This window comes from Lissotriton helveticus, chromosome 11 (genome assembly GCF_964261635.1).
Source record: "Lissotriton helveticus chromosome 11, aLisHel1.1, whole genome shotgun sequence".
NCBI classification, from domain to species: Eukaryota; Metazoa; Chordata; class Amphibia; order Caudata; family Salamandridae; genus Lissotriton; species Lissotriton helveticus.
This window is the reverse complement of record NC_136072.1, coordinates 535419775-535445718: the sequence shown is the minus strand read 5'-3', so window position 1 is coordinate 535445718 and position 25944 is coordinate 535419775. Positions and strand designations below refer to the sequence as shown.

The 25944-nt window shown below is 49.5% G+C and overlaps 1 protein-coding gene across 2 annotated transcripts in view; it reads right to left on the bottom strand.

The window, feature by feature from the left end:
• KAT6A (lysine acetyltransferase 6A) overlaps window positions 1-25944 on the bottom strand; it is a 1535407-nt gene that overhangs the window by 1492332 nt on the left and 17131 nt on the right. For both annotated transcript variants that reach the window (XM_078666232.1, XM_078666233.1), the window contains exon 2: window positions 24002-24890. In XM_078666232.1, coding sequence (XP_078522358.1) covers window positions 24002-24598 — 597 coding nt within the window. In that variant the 5' untranslated portion in view covers window positions 24599-24890. The remainder of the gene's footprint in view (window positions 1-24001; window positions 24891-25944) is intronic.

Below are 25944 nucleotides of genomic sequence, written 5' to 3'. Positions count from 1 at the left end.
CCTATCTCGATTAATTCTTTTTCTTGGGCTCGCTCTAAGGATTCTCTACTTAATTCTGACTTTCTGATTTCTTTTTCAGTTCTTTTATGAGCTTCTTTGCGCCATAACTCAATGGCATCTTTCTGTGACTGTCTGGCTTTCTTTTTCCATAATGCTTCTTCTACTCGCATGATGCATTCGGCATCCCATGTACCCGATACGGGCCATCTATACTTTTCTTCTAACTGTTTGGTATACTCTACCCATAAATCTAGATACAATATGGCACTTATGCCATGTTTCTGATACATAAAATGACCTGGACTGTCCCTGGGCGGGACGGGAACTGCTGCTTCCAGCAGACCCTTTCTGGTTTTTAACTGACGTAACTTCGAAAACAAGGGCATGACTGGACTGTAATCTAGACACAATACAATACACAATAAACACGATACTTATTCCCCATTCATACCACGACATTGAAATACATGAAAAACATTTAAAATAATCAGTTCGAACAGAATACTACCTGGAAATACTGAGAACAGAACACATAAATTTTTCTTGAGAACGGAAACTGACTAGAACAGAAACTAGATGCACTGCTGAAACAGTACGAAACTTACCGGTCTCATAAAGAGACACGTCAGGACCCGCATCCACCGAAGTGGGCACTTCGTTTGTGGGACTGTGTACCACCAACCCACAGACCAGAGTCAATTAAATTGACCCTGTCTAGATACCACCCCAGTAACGGTACTCACCGGGCAGCAAGAACGGAAGGCCTCAGACTGGACTGGACTGCTACGACGACGGACGACGAACTTCGGACTTCGGACTTCAGTTACGGGTGGACCTCCGGATACCTCGGACTCTTGGCTTGGGCTCTGGTCGGGACTCGCCGCGTTCCTCCACCGTCTCGTCTGGATGCTGGACCGCCTCCTCCGTCTCCTCCGTGGGCCTGAGGGATACTTGAGCAGAAATATCTGCCACTGCGCAGAAGAGTTCCGTCACGACTGCAGAGGGTCAGGGGGTCGGCGTGGCTTCACCGACGCATGGGGAAAGGGCAAGTCCCTGTTCGGGCGCCATTATGTGGTAAATAAATAAATAATACCTCTCTTTTTGACTAGACATATATCATAACAGATAGCTCAATAAATAAGAGTCAAGATTCGAGGTAGTAGGAGTTTTGCAGGTTTAATACAGCATAAGGACAGGAACAGGACAACCTGCATAGGAATAGGATGACAGGGCCCAGCAGCTGCTGGGGCTGGATCTGGGATGAGCGCGCTGGCTTTTAATAACAATACATGAGCATATATACATAACGCAAACACATAGCATTACATTGCAGTGGGCGTAGCAGTGGGTGGAGCAGAAGGCGTGACGCGTAGCAGTCGCGAAAGATAAGGGCGAAAGTAGGTGTAACGGGGCGTATACATAGACATGTGGTGCAAACGTAACAGGATATGTCATGAATGGGGCGGAAACCATGGAGGGGGCTACCTGAGGAGCCGGGACCTCTAACCTGATGGTGCGCGCAAACTAGCAATGACGTATCACTAGGAGAAGCTGGGGGCTATGAACTCTGTGCTAGGAGCAGAGACTGAAGTCTGGAGGGTCGGAGCGACATGTACCTAAACCCTATCTAGTATCTGATGTTTAGAGAACATGTTGATATAAACTAGAAGTTAGGAGGGGAAAGGCTAACTTGATTCTGAGACTGGACCATGCATTATTCTACATGTAGTGCGTGATGAAGAATATTAAATGACCATTAAATGCAGTATTTCTCTAACGTGGAGACGTGAAGGCTAGACAATGACGGAAACTATTGATGCAGTTCAGTAGCTTAGGAATGCAGAGAAGGAGGACTGAACTGATAACTGGAACTATAACATACTTTTGGCAGACTCAGAGGCAGAGCCAGGCTGCACCGGGCACTGAGAGGCAGGAAGTAAGTGAAGGGTCGAGGATACAGGTGGGGGCTGTATCCCTCCTCAGCGAGGCTTCAGGAGACAGGAGCTGAATCTGGTGTCCGGGCCCTTTTGAGGCCTAGAAACGGGGACTTTATAATGGAATAACGTGCACACTGAGAAACGTGGCAACGTGGCCTTACATAGGCCTGATATTCGTAGTATTCACGAGGACTGGAAACTGGCATACTAGAGGTGGACACAACTGTAATTGCGTCTTTAATCAAACGTGGGGAATAACATATGCATATTTATCATGCACACATAACATATGATGGATGACACGTAGGGACACAGAACATGGCAAAATTTACTTTTCCACAAGATCATCAACAATATTTAGCGCAATTAAATAAACGCCTTTAGGTTTTAACGCCACTATATTAAAATGCAGCTGACCTATTTATGGGCTACAGCACGTACAAGCGTGCCATGCTTGAACCACAGTTTGGAAGACAATACCACACAACCTGGGGACACACTAAACCAGCAAACAAGTTCCATTCGCAAGATTTCATAGCGCCTCGACAGTGCATCCTGCAGCCAACGAGCTTGGCAGCTGCAAGGGCCGAGTGCGCACGCGCCAAACTCCGTTGATCCCAAAAGCCATCAGGAAAAAAAAAACTCCGGAAGGTTAGTCTTTCACATTTTACCCAGGGGCACCACATTTATTAAAAGTTATTGCAGCCTGTACAAAAAAAGTTTGTGTGCACCACATCGATCAGATTTTTTACATTTTTACATGTTAGCGAGTATTTACATAGGGCAAGATAAAAATGAAACAGTTCGCACAATATGGGGGTAGTAAGGGAGGGTGGGCACAACTGAACCGGAAATGTAAACTTCGAAAGTTCCATGTGCCACCCAGGGCCCGGCCTAGTGCATCACGAACCTTGCATTTTGACAATTTATAACATTTACAACAAAACGAAAGAGTAGTAGCCCACGGCCTTGGAGGCGTCTTTGTAGCCGTGACAGGTACTGTGAGGAGAGACGCTGACGATGGGCACACGGACGGGAGGGGGGTGGGGGGCGGGAAAGGAACGGCCAGTGGGAGGGGGGGGAGCGGGAAAGGAACGGCCAGCGGGAGGGGGGGGGGCGGGAAAGGAACGGCCAGCGGGAGGGGGGACATGAAAGGAAAGGAACCACTCACCTGGACTTCCTCGGCCGGCGGTCGGCCGCCAAATGGCCCAAACAAACTTCGACGAGCCCAAAAAAAAGCCCCGCCCACCGCTGCATGACGTGGCCAAAAGAGAAAAATTCTCGGGAACGCCCCCGAATCGCGTCCGGGATTGACGGACAGAGCCTTCTCCCAATGGCTAGCCTCCATTTATGGAGCTAGCCAATGGGAGGAGGGGGCGAGGAGGGGGCGGATACCCGACCCCACAGAGAAACATAAGATTTTGCTAGCGCATGCGTACTTCGTACGCATTGGCTAGGCAAAACCTAAAAAGGGGCTCCACAACGGGAGATAGGGTGGGGGGTCTCACTCCGCCATCCACTAGGCCATCAGCTGGACAAGAGGATGGGGGAAGTCCCCATTACTCGAGCATTTCTGGAAACACTCTTCAACACCCTTCTGGAAGATTTCCAGACCCTTAAACAAGATGTGACAGGAGAAGTGCGAAAAATCCGCTGTGATGTTGACGAACTAGGGGAACAAGTGGCGGCCATGGAGAACGGCGAACAATCCAAAAATGAGGAGGTAGAACACCTGCAACAGGAATTCATTTGCCTCAGAGATCAGCAAGTAGAACTGCAGGCGCATGCTGAAGACCTCGAAAACCGTTTTTGCCGCAATAATATCCGTGTTCGAGGGGTCCCACTAAAGGAGTAAGGGGCAGACAACACCGGATACCTTCAAGGCCTTTTAAGGGAGTTTCTGGGAGTAGGCGCAGACTTTGACATCCGAATTGATAGAGCTCACAGGGTGGGCTTTGGGAGACGAGTGCCGGCTCCCCCGCCGGATATTCTGGCCTTCCTGACTGATTTCCCACTAAAAGAGCGTATATTGCGCGAGGCTAGACTGAAGCAACCTCTCCAATACCAATGATACACTATAGCCCTCTTTCATGACTTAGCCTCTATCATCTTGCAGAAAAGGAAAGCATTCAGAGAAGTGACCACCTTCTTGAAAGACAAAGTAGTGCCGTACTAGTGGGGCCATCCCTTCCAGATGAGGTGGAATGGCAAATTACACCAACTGCGCTCTCTCCAAGAGACATGTGACCTTCTAGGCTTAACACACCACAGTCCTGAGTCCTCCCCTAGCCCTTCACAGTGACCACGGGGGGACAGGTGGCAGAGAGTGGGCTGCAAACGCTCGCCTACCACTGATACGAAGCCGGATCAAGCGACCATGACGCACGAGAGGCATCGGCCGGTGTCCCGGGACACCTCAACGCCAGAGAACCTCTAATTTAGGCATGGGACTTCAACGCACTGAACTATGGCTATCTGGGTGTGGGGGTGGAAGCGGGGGGTCTAGGTTGGTTAGACTACACAATCACCCAGCTCTTTCCTCACCACATGCCTGCAGCTTCGGCAGACGGACATTGGACTATGGAGGGGAATGTTCAGTTGGAGTTAGGAAGGGGGAAATGGACACAGAAGGGGCTTGTTGTGGGGGGGGGGTTGTTGGGGTGGGGATGGAAGGATGGAGGGGGAGGGGGGTAGGAACCGGTGTGCTACCCACGGAGGGGACCTGCGTGGGGCATCTGGCAAACTGATTAGTCCGGTCCAACCCACGTAGACATCATGTCGAGACCAACCATACAAGTTCTCACCCTTAACGTGAAAGGGTTAAACAACCCTATTAAACGACGCACCATCTTGTCTTATTTAGATAACTCTGGCACCTTGATATTAATCCTGCAAGAAACACATCTATTATCCAGAGATTGGCATATAATGAGGTCTTGCGCATTTCCCCAGCAGTTTTACTCCTCTATTACAGAGAAGAAGGCGGGGGTAGCTATATTGTTTGCTAGGCATTTCCAGGGCACAGTGGGCGATAAAGTGGCAAAGATTAAAGGCAGGCTGTTAGCAAATAAAGTAAGGGTAGGAGCCACCTACATGGTCATTGGGTCCCTTTACGTCCCCAACTCAGTTCAGGAAACCTTTCTTAGAGGAGCCCAGTCAGAGGTTCTTAGCCCTCAAGACAGACAGATCCTAGTAGGAGGCGATCTCAATCTGGTCATGGACCCAGAGAATGACAGATCAGGCCAGCGCTATGGCTCCACAGGAGCAATATCAACAGAGGGGAGGAACTGGATGAGTCACAGGGGATTGGTGGATCTTTGGCGGGAGGCCCACACCCAGAGCACAAATTACTCCTTTTACTCGCATGTGCACCATACATACGCCAGGCTAGATCACTTTATTGGGTCCTCGGAGCTCAGCACATTAGTAGACGAAGTGAAATCATCCCAGCGGCACTTTCTGACTACGACGCTGTGACAGTGACTATCTCCGTCCCCCAGACCACAACACGGAGAGGGAGATGGGGACTGCAGGAGGCCTTGCTACAAAGACAGGGGGTGACCCAACAGTTACAAAAAAGAATCACTGACTATCTTACGACCAATGACCAGCCCGGCACACCCCTGACAGCGCTGTGGGGGACCCTTAAAGCGGTAGTGAGGGGGGATTTGATAGCTGTCTAAACAGCAGAAACCAAAGAGCTTAAAGAAAACAGGGAAATACTCATTGCTAAGGTGGTAGAATTAGAGAGAGTGCATAGCTGAACGGGAGCTCCAAGGATATGGAGGCAATGGAAAACTGCCAGGGTACAGCTCGCAGGCCTAGACCTCGACAGAGCTGAGTATACGGCTCTGCGACTCAAGCACACATCCTACTTGGGAGGGGACAAGACAGGGCGTCTTCTAGCAAGCAAACTCAGAGCCCGCGCTCAACGGTACAAAATTACAGCCCTTTATAACGCCCAAGGCGAGATGGTGGGCAACAACAACCAGATAGCGGAGGCCTTCAAGGACTTCTATGCCTCTCTCTATAGTAAGGATTTGACTATCAATACTGCCGGGGAGGCCTACCTCCAACAAGCGGCGACGACAGCTATTAATGCAACCGGAGCCGCAGCACTAGATGCGCCTATCAGAATAGAGGGAGTGATCGGAGCGATTTCCCGCCTCAAACCTTTGAAGTCTCCCGGAATAGATGGCTTTTCGGACGGTTTTATAAAATGTTTTGCCCGCTCCTGGTGCCTATTTTAACATGACTTTTTTTTTTTTTATGTTTTTATTGGTTATATAACAATCATCAGTAAGACTATTTGCATGTATAAATTCCAAGGTCACATTAATTATTAAGCATTCGAAACATTGATTATCATCATCCCATGTCCCTCTTGCGGCAATCAAAATGTAATCCAAAAAACACTCCCCCCCCCCCACCCCGCCCTTTCAATCATCCCCAGAGTCATCATCTGAGCTATCATCGTCAGATTCTGGAATGGGGTCGCAGATGTCCCCTAACTTGACTTTTTAATTCCTTTCAGGGACCTGGCTCAAAACCTTCAGACATGCTGGAGGCAGACATAATCGTTTTGCCCAAACCAAAGAAAGACGTTACTCAGTGTGCCGCTTATAGACCGATATCCTTACTTAACCAAGATCTAAAACTTTTTACAGGGGTCCTTGCGGCCAGACTTTGACCGCGATTACCTGGTATCATTGAACCAGACAATCTGGCTTTATTCCAAATAGACAATGCAGCGATAACACGAAACGCCTCATGCACCTAATCGACAAGGCTCACTATATGGGGATGGACGCCATGCTACTGTCGGTAGATGCTGAAAAGGCGTTCGACAGGGTGGACTGGGGCTTTTTAGACAAAACAATGGCGCATTTTGGCATCGGGGACCACTTTAGGACCTGGGTCATGAGCTGCTACGATAAGCCGAGGGCGACGATACGAGTCAATGGTACAAATTCGCGACCGTTCGACATTAGGCGGGGGAACGAGGCAGGGATGCCCGCTGTCGCCCCTCTTCTTCGCCCTATACGTAAAACCCCTAGCACAGAGAATCCGAGACAATCCTGACATGACTGTTCGACATTAGGCGGGGGAACGCGGCAGGGATGCCCTCTATCGCCCCTCCTCTTCGCCCTATACTTAAAACCCCTAGCACAGAGAATCTGAGACAATCCGGACATTGAAGGTATTCCATTTGGAGGGGAACAGCACACAATCAGTTTGCACGCAGACGATATTTTGGCAGCTCAAGAATCACCCAGACACTCAGTGCCAGCCGTCTTGCGGGAGTTGGCGGCCTTTGGAAGGGTGTCCGGTTTTAAAATGAACATGGGAAAATCGATGCTCCTACCTCTAGGCCTCAATGAAACCAGGCTATGAGGCACATCTCCAGAGTACGGGGGCCTCCAACCCCATGCCTCAATCCCACACCTGGGGATAGTTCTAACCCCATCTACTGAGCAGAGTGTCACCCCGAACTACGCAAATCTCACCTCCCAAATACGCAGTGATGTGAGCAGATGGCAGAAACAACTACTTTCACTTCTTGACCGCATCACCGCGGTAAAGATGTCCATCTTACCCAAAATACTATACACCTTTCAAACCATCCCAGTTAGGCCCCCTATGAGAACCATTCGTACGTTGCAAGACGTAGTGCAACAATTCATATGGGCCGGAAAGCGGCTACGGATGCACAGGGACCTCTCCTACAGACCTCCTGATGAGGGGGGCTGAGGATCCCCAACATACTGGTATTTAACATCAGTCAGACTGAATAAAGGTATTCCTGACCGTAGTCCGACATGCTGGAAGGGCTGCGGCGAAGAGGGTACACTGACCCATCAAATATGGGAGTGCCGGGAAGTGACGGGATACTGGACGGTAGTTCTTAATGACATCGACAAACAATTTGACACTGAACTACCTCGTTTCCCTGCCTATACACTTTTAGGGTTGCCCAACGCACTTACATTCCCACTGAAATCAGTTAGGGGGAGACAGATATATGTTAAGGGCTTTCAGACCTGTAAGCCCAATCTGACTCTAGGTCGTATATCAATGTATATCAATGGTTCTCAACCTTTTGATTTCCGGGGACAGTTTTGGAATCCAGAGCCCGCTACTAAGCAATTTCGATTATTTGAACCACAAAATAATACAATAGAGAAAAAAGCATTCCTAAAATAAATTTTGAAATATTTTTTTAATTCACAAGCAAATCCAAAAATCTGGAGCAGGATTGCTCTTCTAAAAAGGGATCTTAATCTGTAGCCTGCATTTTCCGTTGGAATGGTTTGACATTTCTTGAGAAACAATCAATAAACAAGCATTTACAATGCAATGGTTTCGCCTTTGGAAAAGTTAGAGCTATTGGCATTGTAAATGACAAAATTTGTATTTATGTGTTGGTTTTGAAAACAGATAAATAAACGGCATTGTCATTTACATTGACATTAGCTTAATATCTGCAGTCACTCTGCAGTCCCTAGCACTCCATAGCACTCCCTAGTCACTCTGCACTCCCTAGTCACTCTGCACTCCCTAGCACTCCCTAGTCACTCTGCACTCCCTAGTCACTCTGCACTCCCTAGTCACTCTGCACTCCCTAGTCACTCTGCACTCCCTAGCACTCCGCACTCCCTAGCACTCCGCACTCCCTAGCACTCTGCACTCCCTAGTAACTCTGCCTAGTCACTCTGCACTCACTTGCACTCCCCAGTCACTCTGCACTCCCCAGTCACTCTGCACTCCCCAGTCACTCTGCACTCCCTAGCACTCACTAGCACTCTGCAGTCACTCTGCACTCCCTAGCACTCTGCAGTCACTCTGCACTCCCTAGTCACTCTGCACTCCCTTGCACTCCCTAGTCACTCTGCACTCCCTAGCACTCCCTAGTCACTCTGCACTCCCTAGCACTCTGCACTCCCTAGTCACTCTGCACTCCCTAGTCACTCTGCACTCCCTAGTCACTCTGCACTCCCCAGTCACTCTGCACTCCCCAGTCACTCTGCACTCCCCAGTCACTCTGCACTCCCCAGTCACTCTGCAGTCACTCTGCACTCCCTAGTCACTCTGCACTCCCTAGCACTCTGCAGTCACCCTGCACTCCCTAGCACTCTGCAGTCACAGTCGTAGCCATCGCGCCCATATACAGCGTCTTCTGCATCCCTGAAGAAGAAACATATAGTTTTCACAGTACCAATAACTACACAAATTAAGGTGGGTGAATAACATTTAGCGAAAGGACTACGCAGCCATTTGTTGAAAGGAAACACGGATGCTTCTGCCATGGCGCAGGGACGGACTTTCGCACAAAGCGTATATGATTTATAACAAGCATTGGAAATGCAATAGGTCTCGCAGCATTAGAGTTAGTGCTTTTAGAATTGTTTATGGGTTTTTTTTGTAAATCTTTAGCATTTTTGTTTCCTGTAGCCAATGCTAAAGAATTACAAATAAAAAAAGCCATAAACAATTCTAAAAGCTCTAACTCAAATGCTCCGAGACCTATTGCACTGTGTGAGGGTGAGGGGTTGAGGGTGAGGGGTTGAGGGTGGGTGAGGGTGAGTGAGGGTGGGTGAGGGTGAGTGAGGGTGGGTGAGGGTGAGTGAGGGTGAGTGAGGGTGAGTGAGGGTGAGTGAGGGGTTGAGGGTGAGTGAGGGGTTGAGGGTGAGTGAGGGGTTGAGGGTGAGTGAGGGGTTGAGGGTGAGTGAGGGGTTGAGGGTGAGTGAGGGGTTGAGGGTGAGTGAGGGTGAGGGTGAGTGAGTGTGAGTGTGAGTTAGGGTGAGGGGTTGAGGGTGGGTGAGGGTGAGGGGTTGAGGGTGAGTGAGGATGAGTGAGGGTGAGTGAGGGGTTGAGGGTGAGTGAGGGTGAGTGAGGGTGAGTGAGGGGTTGAGGGTGAGTGAGGGTGAGTGAGGGTGAGTGAGGGTGGGTGAGTGAGGGTGAGTGAGGGGTTGAGGGTGAGGGGTTGAGGGTGAGGGGTTGAGGGTGAGTGAGGGTGAGGGGTTGAGGGTGAGGGGTTGAGGGTGAGTGAGTGAGGGTGAGGGGTTGAGGGTGAGTGAGGGGTTGAGGGTGAGGGGTTGAGGGTGAGGGGGTGAGGGGTTGAGGGTGAGGGGTTGAGGGTGAGGGCGAGTGAGGGTGAGGGGGTGAGGGGTTGAGGGGGTGAGGGGTTGAGGGGGTGAGGGGTTGAGGGTGGGTGAGTGAGGGTGAGTGAGGGTGAGGGTGGTGGCCCGATGGGAGAGAGCAGCCAGGATGGGAGAGAGTGTGAGAGAAATGGCAGGATGAGAGAGAGATGGCAGGATGGGAGAGAGAGATGTCAGGAAGGGAGAGAGATGTCAGGAAGGGAGAGAGATGGCAGGATGGGAGAGAGAGATGGCCGGATGGGAGAGAGTGTGAGAGAAATGTCAGGATGTGAGAGAGATGTGAGAGAGATGGCAGGATAGGAGGATAGGCGAGAGGGCGTCAGGCAGACAGAGAGAGAGAGTGGGAGGAGCAGTGACTCTGTTACAGACAGATCGAGGGAAGTAGGGAGAGAGGTGAGGGGAGGGAGAAACGGCGGCCGCGATTACTGACACTTCAGGAGAGAGGGCGCGTGAGGAGAGCTGAGAGTGACAATGTCAACAAAGGACGGGAGGGCATGAAGAAAGGAGACCCCCTTGCAGAGGTGACGGGCAGAGAAGAAGAGACAGCGACTGGTGAAGGGTCATAGACAGAGGGCAATGGGAGAGAAAGGCGACATTGGCAGGGAGAGAGAGCAGTGATGGAAACACAGTTCATTAGACAGGAAGCGTAAAGGGTGTGAGGCTGGAGGGGGTACCAGGTGCGGCCCCCGCTCGGGGAAACGAGGTGGAAACAGAGAGAAGCGCTCCACAGCCAGAGGCAAAAGACGGGGTCCGGGCACAGGCGAGGAACGAGGGCACATTGGGTACAGGCAGCATTCATAACAGGGCGCGCTGGTGAGCGCCAAGCATTCCTGCCCCCCAGGCCTGGAGAACAGACAGCAAGGCCCAGCTGCAGCCGCCCTGGCCTCCCGCCAGCCCCAGGAGATCAGCCGCCTGCAGGAGGAGTGATTCACCGCGGCGGCACAACGGAGCCTGTGTGCAGCGGCAGCGGCGGGCCGAGGGCCTGCTTGTTTTGGAACAGACGTATTGCATTGAAAAAATAAAGTTTACGAGGGCTTGAACCGGAGCTCAGCGACCGCTGCTCTATTTTAAGAAGCGTCTCGCGCTGTCACATAGACGCAGGCAGCGCGAGGCGCGTCTTTGCTCGCTGAAATGGTTTGTGAGATGTTTGTCACGAGCAAATGTAGCGCCTTGAAATAATAACGGGACACTGCGCAGAAATATTGTGTAAATCCGTGTGCATAAAAAAGGTGGCGTTCTGAATTGAAAATGTACATACTGGCTGGTTTGTCACTCCTTGATTCTGGTGGTGAAAACCCTAACAAGACGAAGAGAGCGAGAGTGAGCTGGCCCTGGAAACGCCTCCCCTCCCTGCTGTTTGTTTCAACAGAAAGAGGAGAGGAAGCAGCGCTGCTTGCCAGCACAGCCGCCCATAGGCAACAAGACGGAGGGAAGAGAGGGGAGGGGGGAGGAGAAATGCGACACGGCGGGAAGGGGAGGGGGCGGAGCGGGTAAAATAAACAAGACGGAGGGAAGAGAGGGGAGGGGGGAGGAGAAATGCGAGGGGGCGGAGCGGGTAAAATAAACAAGACGGAGGGAAGAGAGGGGAGGGGGGAGGAGAAATGCGACACGGCGGGAAGGGGAGGGGGCGGAGCGGGTAAACAAAGACGGACGTGCACGCGCTTTTAAGCTCAATGCGCATGCGCATTGAGCTTAAAAGTCACGGGCACTGCAAGGAATCGCCACGATTCCTTGCAGTGTGGATAAAGAGTGGATAAGTCCCAATACTCTCGCCTTGCTCGATGCGCATGCGCATCGACAGGCGAGACCTAAAAAGGATGGTGGAAATATCTGTACATTTATTGATGCAAATATACAAACCTGAAACATTTATGTTTGTGGCTAAATGGTGACACATACGCGATACAGTAAGCAATTCGACATTGAAGACACACGTATCGAGCACTCCAATATCAAGAGCTTGCACATGCAGCTTCCTATACAACATTACAAAGTGCTGAGCACGTAAGGAGAAAGGGCAACGGGCCTGCGATAGCAACCACCGGGAAGAGTCCCTCCGGCCACAAGAAATAGGCGGGTGCATGCAAGAGCGAGTACGAAAAAGGAAGACATTCCATTAAAAAATGTGTTTAAGATTGACGTGCAACACATGCTGTACCAGTAGTACGAAAATATATTGTGTAGTTAATTAAAACCATAATACAAAACGTTTAAAAGGCACGTTAAAGAAAGAGCAGAAGAGTACGTCCCTGCGATACCGTCTAACGTGACTGACATGCTGTGTGTTTAACAGAATGAAAACCTCTGGACTAAACTTTAATTGGAATTAGCGGTTTAGCTTAGGTACCCTGGTTCTTTGTGAGTCAGGTGTCCCTTGTTGTCCTTACTTGCCTCCTTCGTCAACAGGGATGATCTGTGGTGCTGCTGCGAAAGGTCACCGCTCAGGCATGTGTGCCCCCTGGTCGGGTGCCGTGAAGATGCAGCGCCTCGTGCCTCCAGGGTGGTGCTGACGTTCAACTACTTTTTTTTCCCTCTCTGATGCTCACCTCAGCAGGCTTCCTCGCGGGCGGGCGGGCGACCTGCGCGTCTTACATTCCGCCCGGGAACCTAAGGGGGCCTTTTGATGGACGGGCGAATTATCCTTTCATAAATGTTTACCAGGAATGGTTGTGAAAGGAAACCGTACGGTGATGACCTGCCAGGGAACCTAAGCGACCGGTTCAGCCTCAGAGCCTCACGTGAGAAGTCCGTGGCTGCTCTGTGTGTTTTGTGACTTCACTGTTTTGAGAAGGATTTAATGCATCTTGTCAATCTCCTGGCAGTTCGTTCGCAGAGGAAGTGTGTGTTTTATTACATGCTTACTTATTTGATTGATTTAAAAAGTCCCTGTCAAAACCAACTGGCACCAAAGTCTTTTTTCCACGTATCTACGTTGTTTGCGGCTGTATTTATGGGCGAATGAATTCCTTGTGTACTTGTGCAGGGGTTGATACAGAGGAATCCAGCTTGTCTACCACCTGATGGGCTAAGGGCCGAGAAACTGAATTGCCACCTTCAGCAGCAAAGGTTTCCCTGTGAGCAGGTGGTATTCATGCCCACTTGGAAACATTCACACTTGAACCACGCTGAGATGTGTTGTGAATGAAGTACAACTGGAGTTGTGGAGGAATGTGGGCTTGACCGGGGAAGGGTAATGGCCGACTGACCTACCCATACTATTTATTTACACCACAAAATGTGCACCTCCTGGTAAAGTGTAGGACATCCACTGATGTTAAGATTATCAAATACATTGGAACTGGTTCAACAAGCACTGACAAGGCCAATAGATCTGATTTGTGTTTGAGTCTTGACTGAAATATTAACAAGGAAAGGCACGGACAGCGGGAGGGAGGGCAGGAAAGGCACGGACAGCGGGAGGGGGGCGGGAAAGGCACGGACAGCGGGAGGGGGGCGGGAAAGGCACGGACAGCGGGAAAGGAAAAGCACGGACAGCGGGAGGGGGGTGCGGGAACGGGCACACGGACAGCGGGAGGGGGGCGGCGGGAACGGCCACAATCAAAAGCACTCACCTGGACCCGGACTTCCTCCGGCGGCGGTCGGCCGCGGAATGACCAGAAGAAACATGGACGACCAAAAAAATAAACCCCGCCCACCGCCGCACTGACGTGATAAAAGGGGCTGGATGAGAAAAAATCTCAGGAACGCCCACGAGTCGCCTCGCAGAATAACGGACGCCTCTCTCTTCCAATGGCTAGCCTCCATTTATGGAGCTAGCCAATGGAACAGAGAGGCGGGACTTTTGTCCATACTAGTAAACAAAAGTTTTCGCCTTGCGCGAAAGTCTGCTGCGCAGCTTTCGGCGAGGCGAAACCTAAAAACATCCAAAGTTGCCTCAAGGTCCAATAAGTAAGGAGAAAAAAGATCAAGATAAACTAAGTGAAGTCCAAATCAGCCATCATGAGCGAACAGCACAAGCTGAGCTGTTAAATTTAAAGCAGTCCCAAGACTGACTTACAAATGATTGGTCATCTTCTATAATGACAAATGAGCTCAAAATACAAGCACCTACAGGAATTATCAATGGTTTACCCTAACTCAAGCAATTCCAACCGCCACTTTTCATGCAGTTAAGCGTTATGCATCTTACACTTCCTAGTAAATCTGTGCAGTAAGTCAAGAGTTGACCCCAATATTCCCTGACTGCATACGAAATGTGACTGAGAATGCTTGGTTACCTAATAGGTGGCGTACCCATATTAAAGCCAGGCGAAAACATAAATAGTCCCTAAGGCTCTAGGGTACGCCACAGAGTTTAGTAGTAGTCAGTACTGCTGTTGCATTCTCTTCAAGTAAATTCCACTGCAGTGCCTTTCTTGGCCACCCCTTTCCTTTAATTGTATTTGTCAAGTCAGGTGAAATAGTCTGGCTTCAATCACCATCCTAAATAAAGAAGGACATTTGTACCTCACAGGAGTTCGACTGAGTCCGTGTCAGTTTTCTGCCCTGACAAGAACAAACACATAAAGAAGGAAACTGCCAAAAGACATGGTCTAGATAGCACACCTTAACAGAAATTATGGGCTATCTGCCCAAATGACACATGCCGTGCTTTGCGTTGTAGAGATTCTGGAAATAACACATAAACTAAGATGAGTTCATCTAATATGTTTTGTTGTAGGTTAGTGGGTGGCGTCCCCTGATGGAAAAGCACCTGTAAACATTGTGATAACCAACTGTGCTAATATCCATCTGTGCTGATATATTTTACCAGATCAATAAGTGTCCTGTGCATGCTATGCAGATAGGAATGATATAAAAGTGTTTAAATGAGGTGGCCATCATAGCCTTCTATGCAGCTAGTGAGGACAAGCATTACCATGTTGTGTGGGATAACACATATCTGTCTTACCAATGTAATGGTTCAATCACATGTGCAATGTAAACATCATTTTCAGTTTGACACAGTTTTGAAATTAAATGAAGGCAAGAATGCTGTGATGCAGTTTTATTTAAAATTGTACTATCTACAAACATAGGCTATGTATCTTTAATTTAAAAATGTTTTCAGGTAAAGACCCACTGCGCAAGTGAGTAATAAGGAGCAATAGCTAGCAAAGAAGGGTGTGTGAGCACCATTAATAGAATAGCATGTAGGGCCACAAGTACAGGAAGGATACCCAAACTTACCAGCACTCTAACACCATCATGACATGAGGTAGTTTAGAACACAGTGACAAGTTTGTAATTTTATAAAAGACCAGTGCTCTCACACAAAACATACTTTGGGCAAAAAGTATTCCACAACACTTACAGAGTAATCTATTACAAAGAATACTTCTAAAGTCAACATAAAAATCTGCCATAAAAACTTCTTCTGTAATTCTGAGCGACACTACTACATCTGCTATCTTATACCAAGTACCCATCATAATATAATCAGACAACAGAAACCACTTTGCAGGACTTCATCATCCCCCACAAAGACCAGCACAGCTAAATCCTATTTTCAGGATACCCTCACCTCCCACGATGCCTAGTAACAATTCTACTTCTGCTGGGTACTTCATCATGCTCGACATCTGATTTATACCACTTCCTCCAATTGAGGGTTTGACTTCCAGCATACAGCTTTATCCCACAACTTAGGACTACAACTTTAATGTGTCCTACTTCCAGCACTTTTCCACTTTGAAGGACACAGGTAGCTAGGCAGGTTTAAGAAACAGCACAATCACCTCATCCACATTTATTTAAAAAGGACAGGTTTGGGGGCCTGGCCAAGATGGCGACTTAGGTGGACGTGCTGCTTCGAGGCTCCCTGCTCCGAGTCCCCCATCCGGACCTTTTCGCAGCACATATCCCCGATTGTGCATGGAACTTGGGTCTGGAATAGCGGAGAGACGGGGTAGCCACACTAAGGTGCAGTCTGAGGTGGTGTGAAGAGTTAAGAAGCCGACTCAGAGGTCAGAGGCCCAACGCCGCGAAATGGCGGTGGAGCAGGACAGGCACTGAGAAAGGTGTGTTGGTGCTCAGAAGGGGGCCCCTAGGGCTGTGGAGGCTCCTTACGGTATGCCGATCGCCTGCCCAGAAGTATCAGCAGAGTGAGACAGCAGGGTCGAAGCGAGAGGATGCGGATGGAGAGGGGCGGCGGGGGCTGGCAGTGTGCCCTGACGTGGACGGCGCGAAAACGGAGGTCGGGTCGCCGGGGCCTGTAGCAGCGGCTCTGGCCGATACCCTCGCTGGGCCCGCTGGGAGAGACCTGAGCGCCTTAAGGAGCAGAGGTGAGGAACAGCGACCCTGCGGCACCGACACGAGAGACAGTGGGCTAAGTGCACCGCTGGCAGTTGGGGTTGCCAGAAGGCCCGTTGCGGACGGCGCGAAAATCGAGGCCGGGGCGGCTGGGCCCGTGAGCGCGAATCTAGCTGCCAACACTACTGGACCAGAAGGGTGGGACCCTGCAGCAGAGGCTTTGGCCGATACCCTTGCTGGGCTCGCCAAGAGAGACTTGGGGCACCCGGTCCCGGTGAGGGCCTTTTGAAGCAGAGGAGAGCAGCAGTGACCCAAACAGGGGCCCGGCGGGATTGGAGGCCTGGGACCAGCGCCTTGAGGGGGCCTGCATCACATTTGGTGCCAAATGCCCCAGAGGAGATGGCCTGAGCTTTGGGGATGGTGGAGGGCCCGTCAACACTCCCTATATATTCACTATCTCTACACGAAAGGTGCCCCTTGGAAGGGGGTGAGGGCCTCTAAGTGCAGGTTGAGTGCGGGGACAGGGCCTGCCTGGCGGACGACGTAGGGGTACCAGAAGGACCAGGAGCTTCAGAGACCAGGGCCCCTGAGCTTAGGGAGTCGACATCACAACACCAAACCCTGCTCCACTGCCCGCTTCCTGCGCTTGGCCCCTCACGCAGCAGTGAGAGCGAGCCCCCCGCTGACATCGTGCACATGGACAGTGGCTAACCGAGGTACATGGTGACAACATCGGTGAGACTGGGCAGTCTGGCTCCACAGACAGAGGGAGAGCAGGGCCAGATATCGGAGGGCCAAAACTACCCGAGCGAAGGTCGTAGCCCGGACGACCTACTGCATGTAAGGACGGCCAACACCGCCCTGTAGAGGGACCCCAGTCAAGAGGATATAGCGACAAAGTGAAATAGCATGTGTGCCGCCCACTGGGGCCTCGGAGGGACCTTTATATGGCTGACATGGCTGACATGAGGAGGAAAGGGGAGCGGTCTATCAGGGAGATGCTCAGCAAATCCCCTGCAACAGTGGATGAAGGGGGCCCTCTCCAGCCGGCTACTCAGCCCCAACTGGACCCGACATCTAAGGATACGCCCATCACCAGGGACTTCCTGGAAAAGCTGTTCAACACACTCCGCGATGATTTCCAGTCACTCAAGCAGGAGGTGGCGGGCGAAGTTAGAGAAATCCGCCGTGATGTCGATGAGCTGGGGGAGAGGGTTGCCGCTATTGAGGATGGTGAGCACTCCAAAAGCGAAGAAATCGAGTCCCTGCAACAAGAAATCATCCGCCTAAAGGACCAACAAGTGGACCTTCAAGCGGACGCCGTGAACCTGGAGAACCAGTCTCGCCGCAAAAACATTCGCGTTCGCGTTCAGGGTGTCCAGTTGCGACAGGAGGGGTCAGACCGGTGGGCTACCTCCAGGGCCTCTTCAGAGACATTCTCGGCGAGCCTCCGGACTTTGAGATACGAACAGACCGCGCGCATCGAGTGGGGCTGGGGAGGCATGCACCGGCCCCACCCCTGGACATTCTAGTGGGGGATAAGGTGGCAGAGTTCAGGGGCAGATTATTGGCACACGTGTTCAAGGTGGGAGGCCTGACTATAGTTGTAGGGTCTCTCTATGTTCCAAATTCAGGTCAGGAAACCTTTCTTAAGAATGCATTGTCAGGAGTCTTACAGACTCAGGATAAATATGTTCTTATTGGCGGGGACCTCAATTTGGTTATGAACCCAGAGCAGGACTGATCGGGCCACCGCTACGGCTCGACAGGGGCGATTTCACCTGAGGGGAGGGCCTGGTTGAATCAGAGAGGGCTTTTGGATGTCTGGCGGGAGGCCCATCCCAAGAGCACACATTATTCATTTTATTCACATGTGCACCACACATACGCTAGGCTAGACCATTTTATTAGTTCCTCAGAACTCTACGCACTCGCTGACGAGGTGGACATTGTCCCTGCCGTACTCTCTGACCATGAAGCAGTGTCGGTCTCTCTCACAGTCCCCGCACCTACACATCTAAAGGAAAGTGGAGACTACGAGAATCCCTACTACATAGGAAAGGGGTGACCCAGCAGCTCAATACCTGTATCGCCGATTATCTCTCGACTAACGATCAACCAGGCACACCTCTCCCAGCGCTCTGGGGGGGCTCTTAAAGCGGTCGTGAGAGGGGAACTGATAGCGCTTTCGGCAGCGGAACATAGGGAGCGGAAAGAAAAAAGAGATCTGTTCACGGCCAAAGTCTTGGAACTAGAAAGAGTACCCAGCCGTACGGGAGCCCCCAGGATATAGCGCCAATTGAAAGCGGCCAGGGCACAACTTGCAGTCCTAGATCTGGACCGAGCTGAGCATGCGGCCCGTCGGCTCAAGCACACCTAATATATAGGCGGTAACAAAACGGGGCCCCTCCTTGAGAGCAAACTCAGTGCTCGTATCCAGCAAGCCAAGGTCCCGGTTATCCGCGATGCCCGGGGCAAGGAGGTAGGGTCCGAAGATCTGATAGCTGACACATTCAGAGATTTCTACGCTTCCCTATGTAGCAGAGACCCAACCATTGACATGGCCGGTGAGGCCTACCTCAGCCAGGCGGCAACCACAGCCCTTAATGCCTCTAGGGCGGCAGCTCTAGACGCACCCATCAGGATCGAGGAAGTGATCGGGGCGATCTCCAGGCTCAAACCCCTGAAATCCCCAGGGCCGGATGGCTTCTTGGAGGGTTTCTACAAAGCATTCTGCCCGCTTTTAGTGCCGATTCTAACCAGACTCTTTCATTCTTCCAGGGCCGGGCTCAATACCACCGGATATGTTGGAAGCGGACATAATTGTGCTTCCCAAACCCGGGAAGGACGCTACCCAGTGCTCCGCGTACAGACCTATCTCCCTACACAACCTGGACCTCAAACTCATTACGGGGGTTCTGGCTTCTAAGCTAGGCCCGCGGCTAACTGGCATTATTGAGCCTGACCAATCCGGCTTTATCCCGAACCGCCAATGCAGCGACAACACCAAGCGCCTCATGCATCTAATCGACAAAGCTCACTACAACCAGCAGGACGCTATGCTACTGTCGATCGTTGCCGAAAAGGCGTTCGACAGGGTGGATTGAGGGTTCCTAGCCAAGACGATGGCACACTTCGGTATAGGGGAACGTTTCAGGGCCTGGGTCTCAAGCTGTTATGACAAGCCACGGACTTCGATTCGACCAAATGGTACTCACTCACGTCCATTCGAAATCCGGCGGGGTACAAGCCAGGGGTGCCCTCTCTTGCCCCTCCTCTTCGCGCTCTACACAGAGCCCCTTGCCCAGAAAATCCGGGATAATCCCGACATAGTGTGGTGATCCCCTCCAAAGATGACACCTAGTATCAGTCTGTACGCGGATGACATTCTGGTGGCACTGGACACACCTAGGCGGTCACAGCCAGCCTTCCTGCGCGAGTTAGAGGCCTTCGGCGCAGTGTCAGTCTTTAAAATTAATACTGGGAAATCCATGCTTCTTCCCCTGGGAAGCACTGACCCCATGCCGGAAACGTTACCCCTAGAGTTTGGGGATCTTAGAGCCTACACGTCGATCCCATACTTGGGTATTACCCTCACCCCGTCCACAGAGCAGACGGTTTCCCTGAACTACGCAAACCTCACCTCTCAAGTTCAGGGAGATATGCGTCGGTGGCAACAACACCCGCTGTCCCTTCCAGGTCGCATAGCGGCGATAAAGATGTCCATATTGCCTAAAATACTATATGTCTACAAACTATTCCCGTTGGGCCACCCCCGGGAACACTCTGAAGGCTACAAGACGCCATCCAACAATTCATATGGGCAGGGAAGAGATGGCGGATGCATAGGGATTTGTCTCATCGGCCTTCTGATGGGGAGGGGCTGGGGATACCCATCCTCCTACAATACTTCAAGGCGGCCCAACTCCGGTACTTGGTGGAGTGGAGCCGACCTGAATCGGAAAAGAGTTGGTTCTTTCAGGACCGAGCGATGGCGCTGACTGCTCTCTGGAAGATACCCTTCCTGCGGCGAACGATTATAGGTCCCCTATAACCCGCACGATTATGAGGGTCAGGGACGCAGAAGCGTGCAAACGGGAGCTCACCTCGTTCCCCTCTCCATTGACACCTTTGCTCAACAACCCGGAATTTGAACATGGGATGGACTGGCATTCTCACAATGGCGCAACTCGACGTGCAAATCCGCAGGTCACTTATTCGATCTCAATGGTTTTATCCAACTCTCAGACCTCACGCAGTTTTATAATCTCCACACTCCGAGTAGATACCAATACTTCCAACTCAGACATTGGCTGATGCATCCGGAGGTGTGCCCTCTCACGGTTAGGAAAATGACGGCATACGAAAAGTGGTTAGTCACTAAAGAAACGGATAAGAAACTAATCTCGGAGCTCTATCGAATGATCTACCTGCCGACCCCCATGCCGCGCTCAGCCGGTCAGAAGCGATGGGAGGGAGAGCTGGGTAGGGTTCTCTCTGATCAGGAGTGGCAAGCCATATACTACAGGGCAAACCATACCGCTAGGAACACAGCGAGTAGGGAAACAGCGGTTAAAGTGGCAACCTATTGGTACTTAACACCGGTCTGTCTGAATAGGGGTAATCCTGCCCGTAGCCCTACCTGCTGGAGGGGATGTGACAAAGAGGGAACACTAACTCACCTGTTATGGGGTTGCCGAGAGGTGGAGGGATACTGGACGGAGGTTCTTAACGAAATCGACAAACACTTTGACACGGAAATCCCTAGGTTTCCAGCATACACACTCTTGGGACTACCCAATAAACTCACTTTCCCCTCAAACCAGCCCGAGGGAAACAGATGGATTAGCAATGGGGGTGGCAGTGCAGCATATTTTGTCACTCTGGGGTACACGGATCCGGCCGACTCATACAGGGTGGCTCCACAGACTGTGGTATATAGCGGGAATGGAGCGTATTCAGGAATCCCTCACCCAATCCTTGTCTTCTTTTGCGACTACTTGGCAGCCATTGCTCGCAATTTTGTCGACAGAATTCAAAAAAGCCACATGCCCAAAATATCTTCGCCCATGCAACTTACAGACTCTTCCCCTCCGGAGGATACTACTGGGGACTAAGAGTATCTAACTCCCACGGTGCCATGCCCTCCATTGGAATGTCTCAGACACACCGGTTCCGGGTGGGGACTGGGGAAGGGAAAGGACTGTTGGGTTTTGGTTTCTTTATTCAAATGAGTTTTTGGTTGGAGTATTTGCTAGGGGCCTTTGCCCTGTTGAACAATCCTAGACATTTGCTGCTCAGGCGGACTCTACCAACGCTCTATGGCGCTGCTCGGGGGTGGGCACGGGAGAGGGGTGGGCCTCCATAGCTATGCAGCATTGTAAGATATTTGTACTGTGTTTTCTCTCTTGCCTAAAACTCAATAAAACAAAGTTAACACAAAAAGGACAGGTTTTACTACTTGTGGTCCTAGGTACCGGTGGGCCTAGTCATCCGAGTAAACAGCGCATGGCTCAGCATGACCAATCTAACAACAGAAAGTATTTCACAGATAAATTCTCTTCCCCTTTCTTGAAGATTCCCACTTTCGTTGTCAAGCTGAGCGGATGGAGCCTGTCCTCAAATCATCAGAGAGTCGATGGCTGCCACCCACCTCAAAATGTTTTTGAAGCAGCACTGAATGCACACGAGAAATCAGAATTCATTACCTGACACCGTCATGTATGTAAATCAGGGTTGTTGAGTTTTATTTCTTCTTGTATCAACTACTACTACACTGGTATTCTAAAATATCTCATACCACTTCCATTTATCGAGCATTCTTGCATCCATCTTCTCCTTTCTCTTGACTATCATACTCCTATCTCTCCTTACTATGCTCAGCTTTTGTAGCTTCTGATCACACCGTAGCTTAAATACCAAGATCTCTGTATTGCTTTCAGATGTTTACAGTCACTCCATCCGCCATCTTATTTATGTTCTCCAATCGCTGTAACTTAGTTCTCTTGGTTTTGGTTCTCTATTTCTTCTCTCTGTCTCTCGACCGACATATGGATCTTCATGGTTTCATTCCTTCATTTTCCTCACTTAACTCTAGAGTGACCGTCCTATGTCTATTGCTCTGATCCTACTCGGTTTGTTTTCAAGAAACTACTAAAAGTATCTCATCTATCGATCATGGTAATCTTGTTGTACCTCAGAGTTGCTATTTTTGCTTTTACATTGTACTACTTGCTGTTCTTGGATAGAAAATAAATAAACCCCGGAACTACTGAGTGTGCATCCTTTCAGTTCCTACCTGTATGTAAGGTTCATAAAAGTTGGCAAAATCAGATCCTTGCTAGAATCGAACTTCGTATACAATACGAGTCCTGGCATTTTTAGAGCCCATTATTGGAGCACTGATATCATGAGAATGCTAACATTCTTTGTCACCTCACTGCATGGGACAGAAAAGGGAGAGGTGGATTTGTTCCAAAACCAAATAGATTAATGAAGTATCTTGTTTTTGGACAAGTAGATGATTAATAGATGTCGCATCCTTCAAACATTCTAGGAAGTTTAATAGAGAACGTCAACTTCTTTTCTTCTAGACCCAACCTTACCACACATTCTTTCCACACCACACAAGAGTGCTCAGTCTGTAAAAAGTAGAACAGGGCAATACTCTGCAAAGCACCATAACAATAGATGCATGCTAATAATACCAAAGCAAGAGTAGTTACGGCTGCAAACGGTCGCACAAATGCAAGTCTTGTAAGGTAATAGTTGTAGGCACTTACCCTTTAATAGTCAGACTACACAACAACTATAAATACAATTGAACAGACAAAATGAAGTCCAACAATTGTTTTATAGAGTGTGTTCTTTTTTTTCTCCTCCTTTAATGCGTTGGCCGGTCGGTTTCATTGATGTTTTGAAGAATAATATAGAGAATTTTTGGAGACTTCATACTACGGCTCAAATGTTATTTTGGTCTTGGAAAAGAGTATATTGGGATCAACACCATAGAATTGTGTTATTCGTGAAAGGAGGAGATAAAAAGAGAACAAGCTCTATAATACAACTGTTGGACTCTTGAGGCACTCCCTTTTGCGTGTTTTTGTCTGATAAGTAGATGCATGCTATGTGAACACCAAGAAATAACAACTACCATAATCCACAGCCCAAAGGCAGACACAATCACCTCCCACAATGCGCAGATGTGATGCCCTCTGTACAGGCTACCATAATCTCCCACAGTACAAAGCACCATTTGCTCCTATGCAGGACCCCATCAATGATGCCTTGTATTGTTCATTATCATTCCCACAGAACAGAGCAGGAACACCACCTTGCTCCAGGAACCATCAACTCATACAACAATAAGCAGCAAAATCCCATCTGTATAATTTCTGGTCTCTGCTCAATACAAAGAAGCCACTTTGAGTTGGTGTGTTTCACCTAAGCGTTTCAATTGCAGCTTATGAGACTGGGATGGCTCAGAATAAGAAATACAGCACTGTCACAGGGCCAACATAGAATACTGCGTAACCACCATGAGGTTACAACATCATCAGGAAAGGAGAACCAAGGAAAAGAACTTAAAGTACTCTTTGCTTTGGACAGAAACATAGGCATTGGTCAGTAGGTACATCCAAGAACCAACCTTACCTTATCCTTCTCGTGTGGCAGAAGACAGACTGGCGGCAAAGAGGACAGCGACTCGAAGAGCTGCTGCTTCTCATCGCGCCCTTTAGTGTTAAGTCGATATAACGCACCATCTTTGAGAATACGCCCATGTCCCACTGCCCGCTTGACAGCCAGTCGCAGCTGTTGGTGAAAAACAGAAGAGCCACTGCAATCATAAAATGCAGCCACATCCTTCTGGCTTTTCAGAAAGCGTTCAATGTTCTTGAGAGAGCAGCCTGCAGACTGCCCCAAGACCTCCAGGCTTCGACAGATGAGTTTATTCCAATCCAAATCACACTTCTCATCCCCCTTAGTTTGGGTCCGTGGTTTAGGAATGCACAGCCTCCCAGGGTTCTCTGGATCCTTGTAGGAGTTCTGCCCATTGCTAGAGACCTTTAAAACAGCGCCATCTTTAACACTCAGATCCAGCTGCTCTAGCACAGTCTTGCGCTCCAATCCATGCGATGCTGAGACAGCGTTGCATATTCTCTCCTCTGATGGACGCTGTTTCTGTTTCTTGATCTTCCGGATTGCCTCCAGAAGCCACCCGGTGTAAAGGGGGTTAGCGAGTTTTACCATGGTGAAGTGGCTGCACTCTCCATAGAGCTGTTAGCCCATATCCCGGTGCTAAAATTGCCCGGCTTGGAAGAAAAAGACTTTTGGAAGCAGTTAATCATAGCATTCACGTCAGTGTGTTCCACATGGTCTTGTTTGCCAGGAGAATAAAAAACAAACATAAAAAAAAATAAAAGCTGTGAAATTCTGTGTAGACAACGACCATGACTTTTCAAACCATTTCCAGAAAATTATTTTGTGGACCGCCTTCAATAAATTCTGCTTAGGGTTTCCTCACCGCTGGGGGCAGCTAAACCTAGAAAAGAAAAGAAAAACAGTGGCTTAGGCTTCGAACATCCACTTAAGAAGCCTCTTATTTGAAGACATGTCTGAGAAACCCATGGGCCTTAAGATATGGCAGCATCTTATGGAGAGACAATGCTTATGTGCTCAGAGTTCAACAACAAATCTGTCACCGTATAGGTCACCTGTAAGCAACAGGGAAATTGTTTCTTTTCAGCAGTTCTTAAGGTTGATAAGCTGGAAACAGTCTTTCCTCTTCAATGCTAAAAGCTCCACTTCCTCATTTGATATTGGAAGCCAGTGGTACTTTCTTTTCTACAGTACAACATTCTGAAAACCTTACATGAATATATGCCTCCGTTTACAACATGCCTCTCTCTCCCTGCCCACAACAGTTATTTCTCTAGGTGTGCTTAGGAATATACTCACCTTCATTCTACAACAAGCACCTCCACTTATAATGGTCTCCACTCTCTATCTTCAAATGTCCTACTCTCAGTCCATAACAATTCCACTGTCTAGGTAATGAGTGGGAAGGGACTTACACCAATTAGAGAGGGGAGACTATTGTGCTAAGTGTAAATGCATGGCTTATCTCATGTATTCCCAAAGGCGCTGTATCACGCTACACACTTACTAACAACCCTTGCCCCTACATGAATCCAACCAACTAATGTTTCTCTGTACCATGTTTCTGTGTCCACGTTTTTTACCCAATATTTACACAAATAAACTTTCAGGCATAAAGAATGAAATAAAAAGAGATGGAACTTACAAAGACAGAAAAAATAGTCACACATTATAGGCAGGACTATTGCTGACTAGAGAGGGTTCCCAGATTAAAAGACAGAAATTCTACCTCATATACAATAGTCTTCTCACTATGAATATGATATGTGACATATTTCTAGTTAGTTCTCTGCAGGTCCCTCTCTAGTCGATGATAGTCCAATATCTTTCTGTGTATCAACAACTATGCTTTTTCGAACTACAAATGTGACTCTCTCAAGCTACAGCAGCCCCCTTTTTAGGTCTCGCCTTTACCATTCCGAAGGAATGGGAAATGG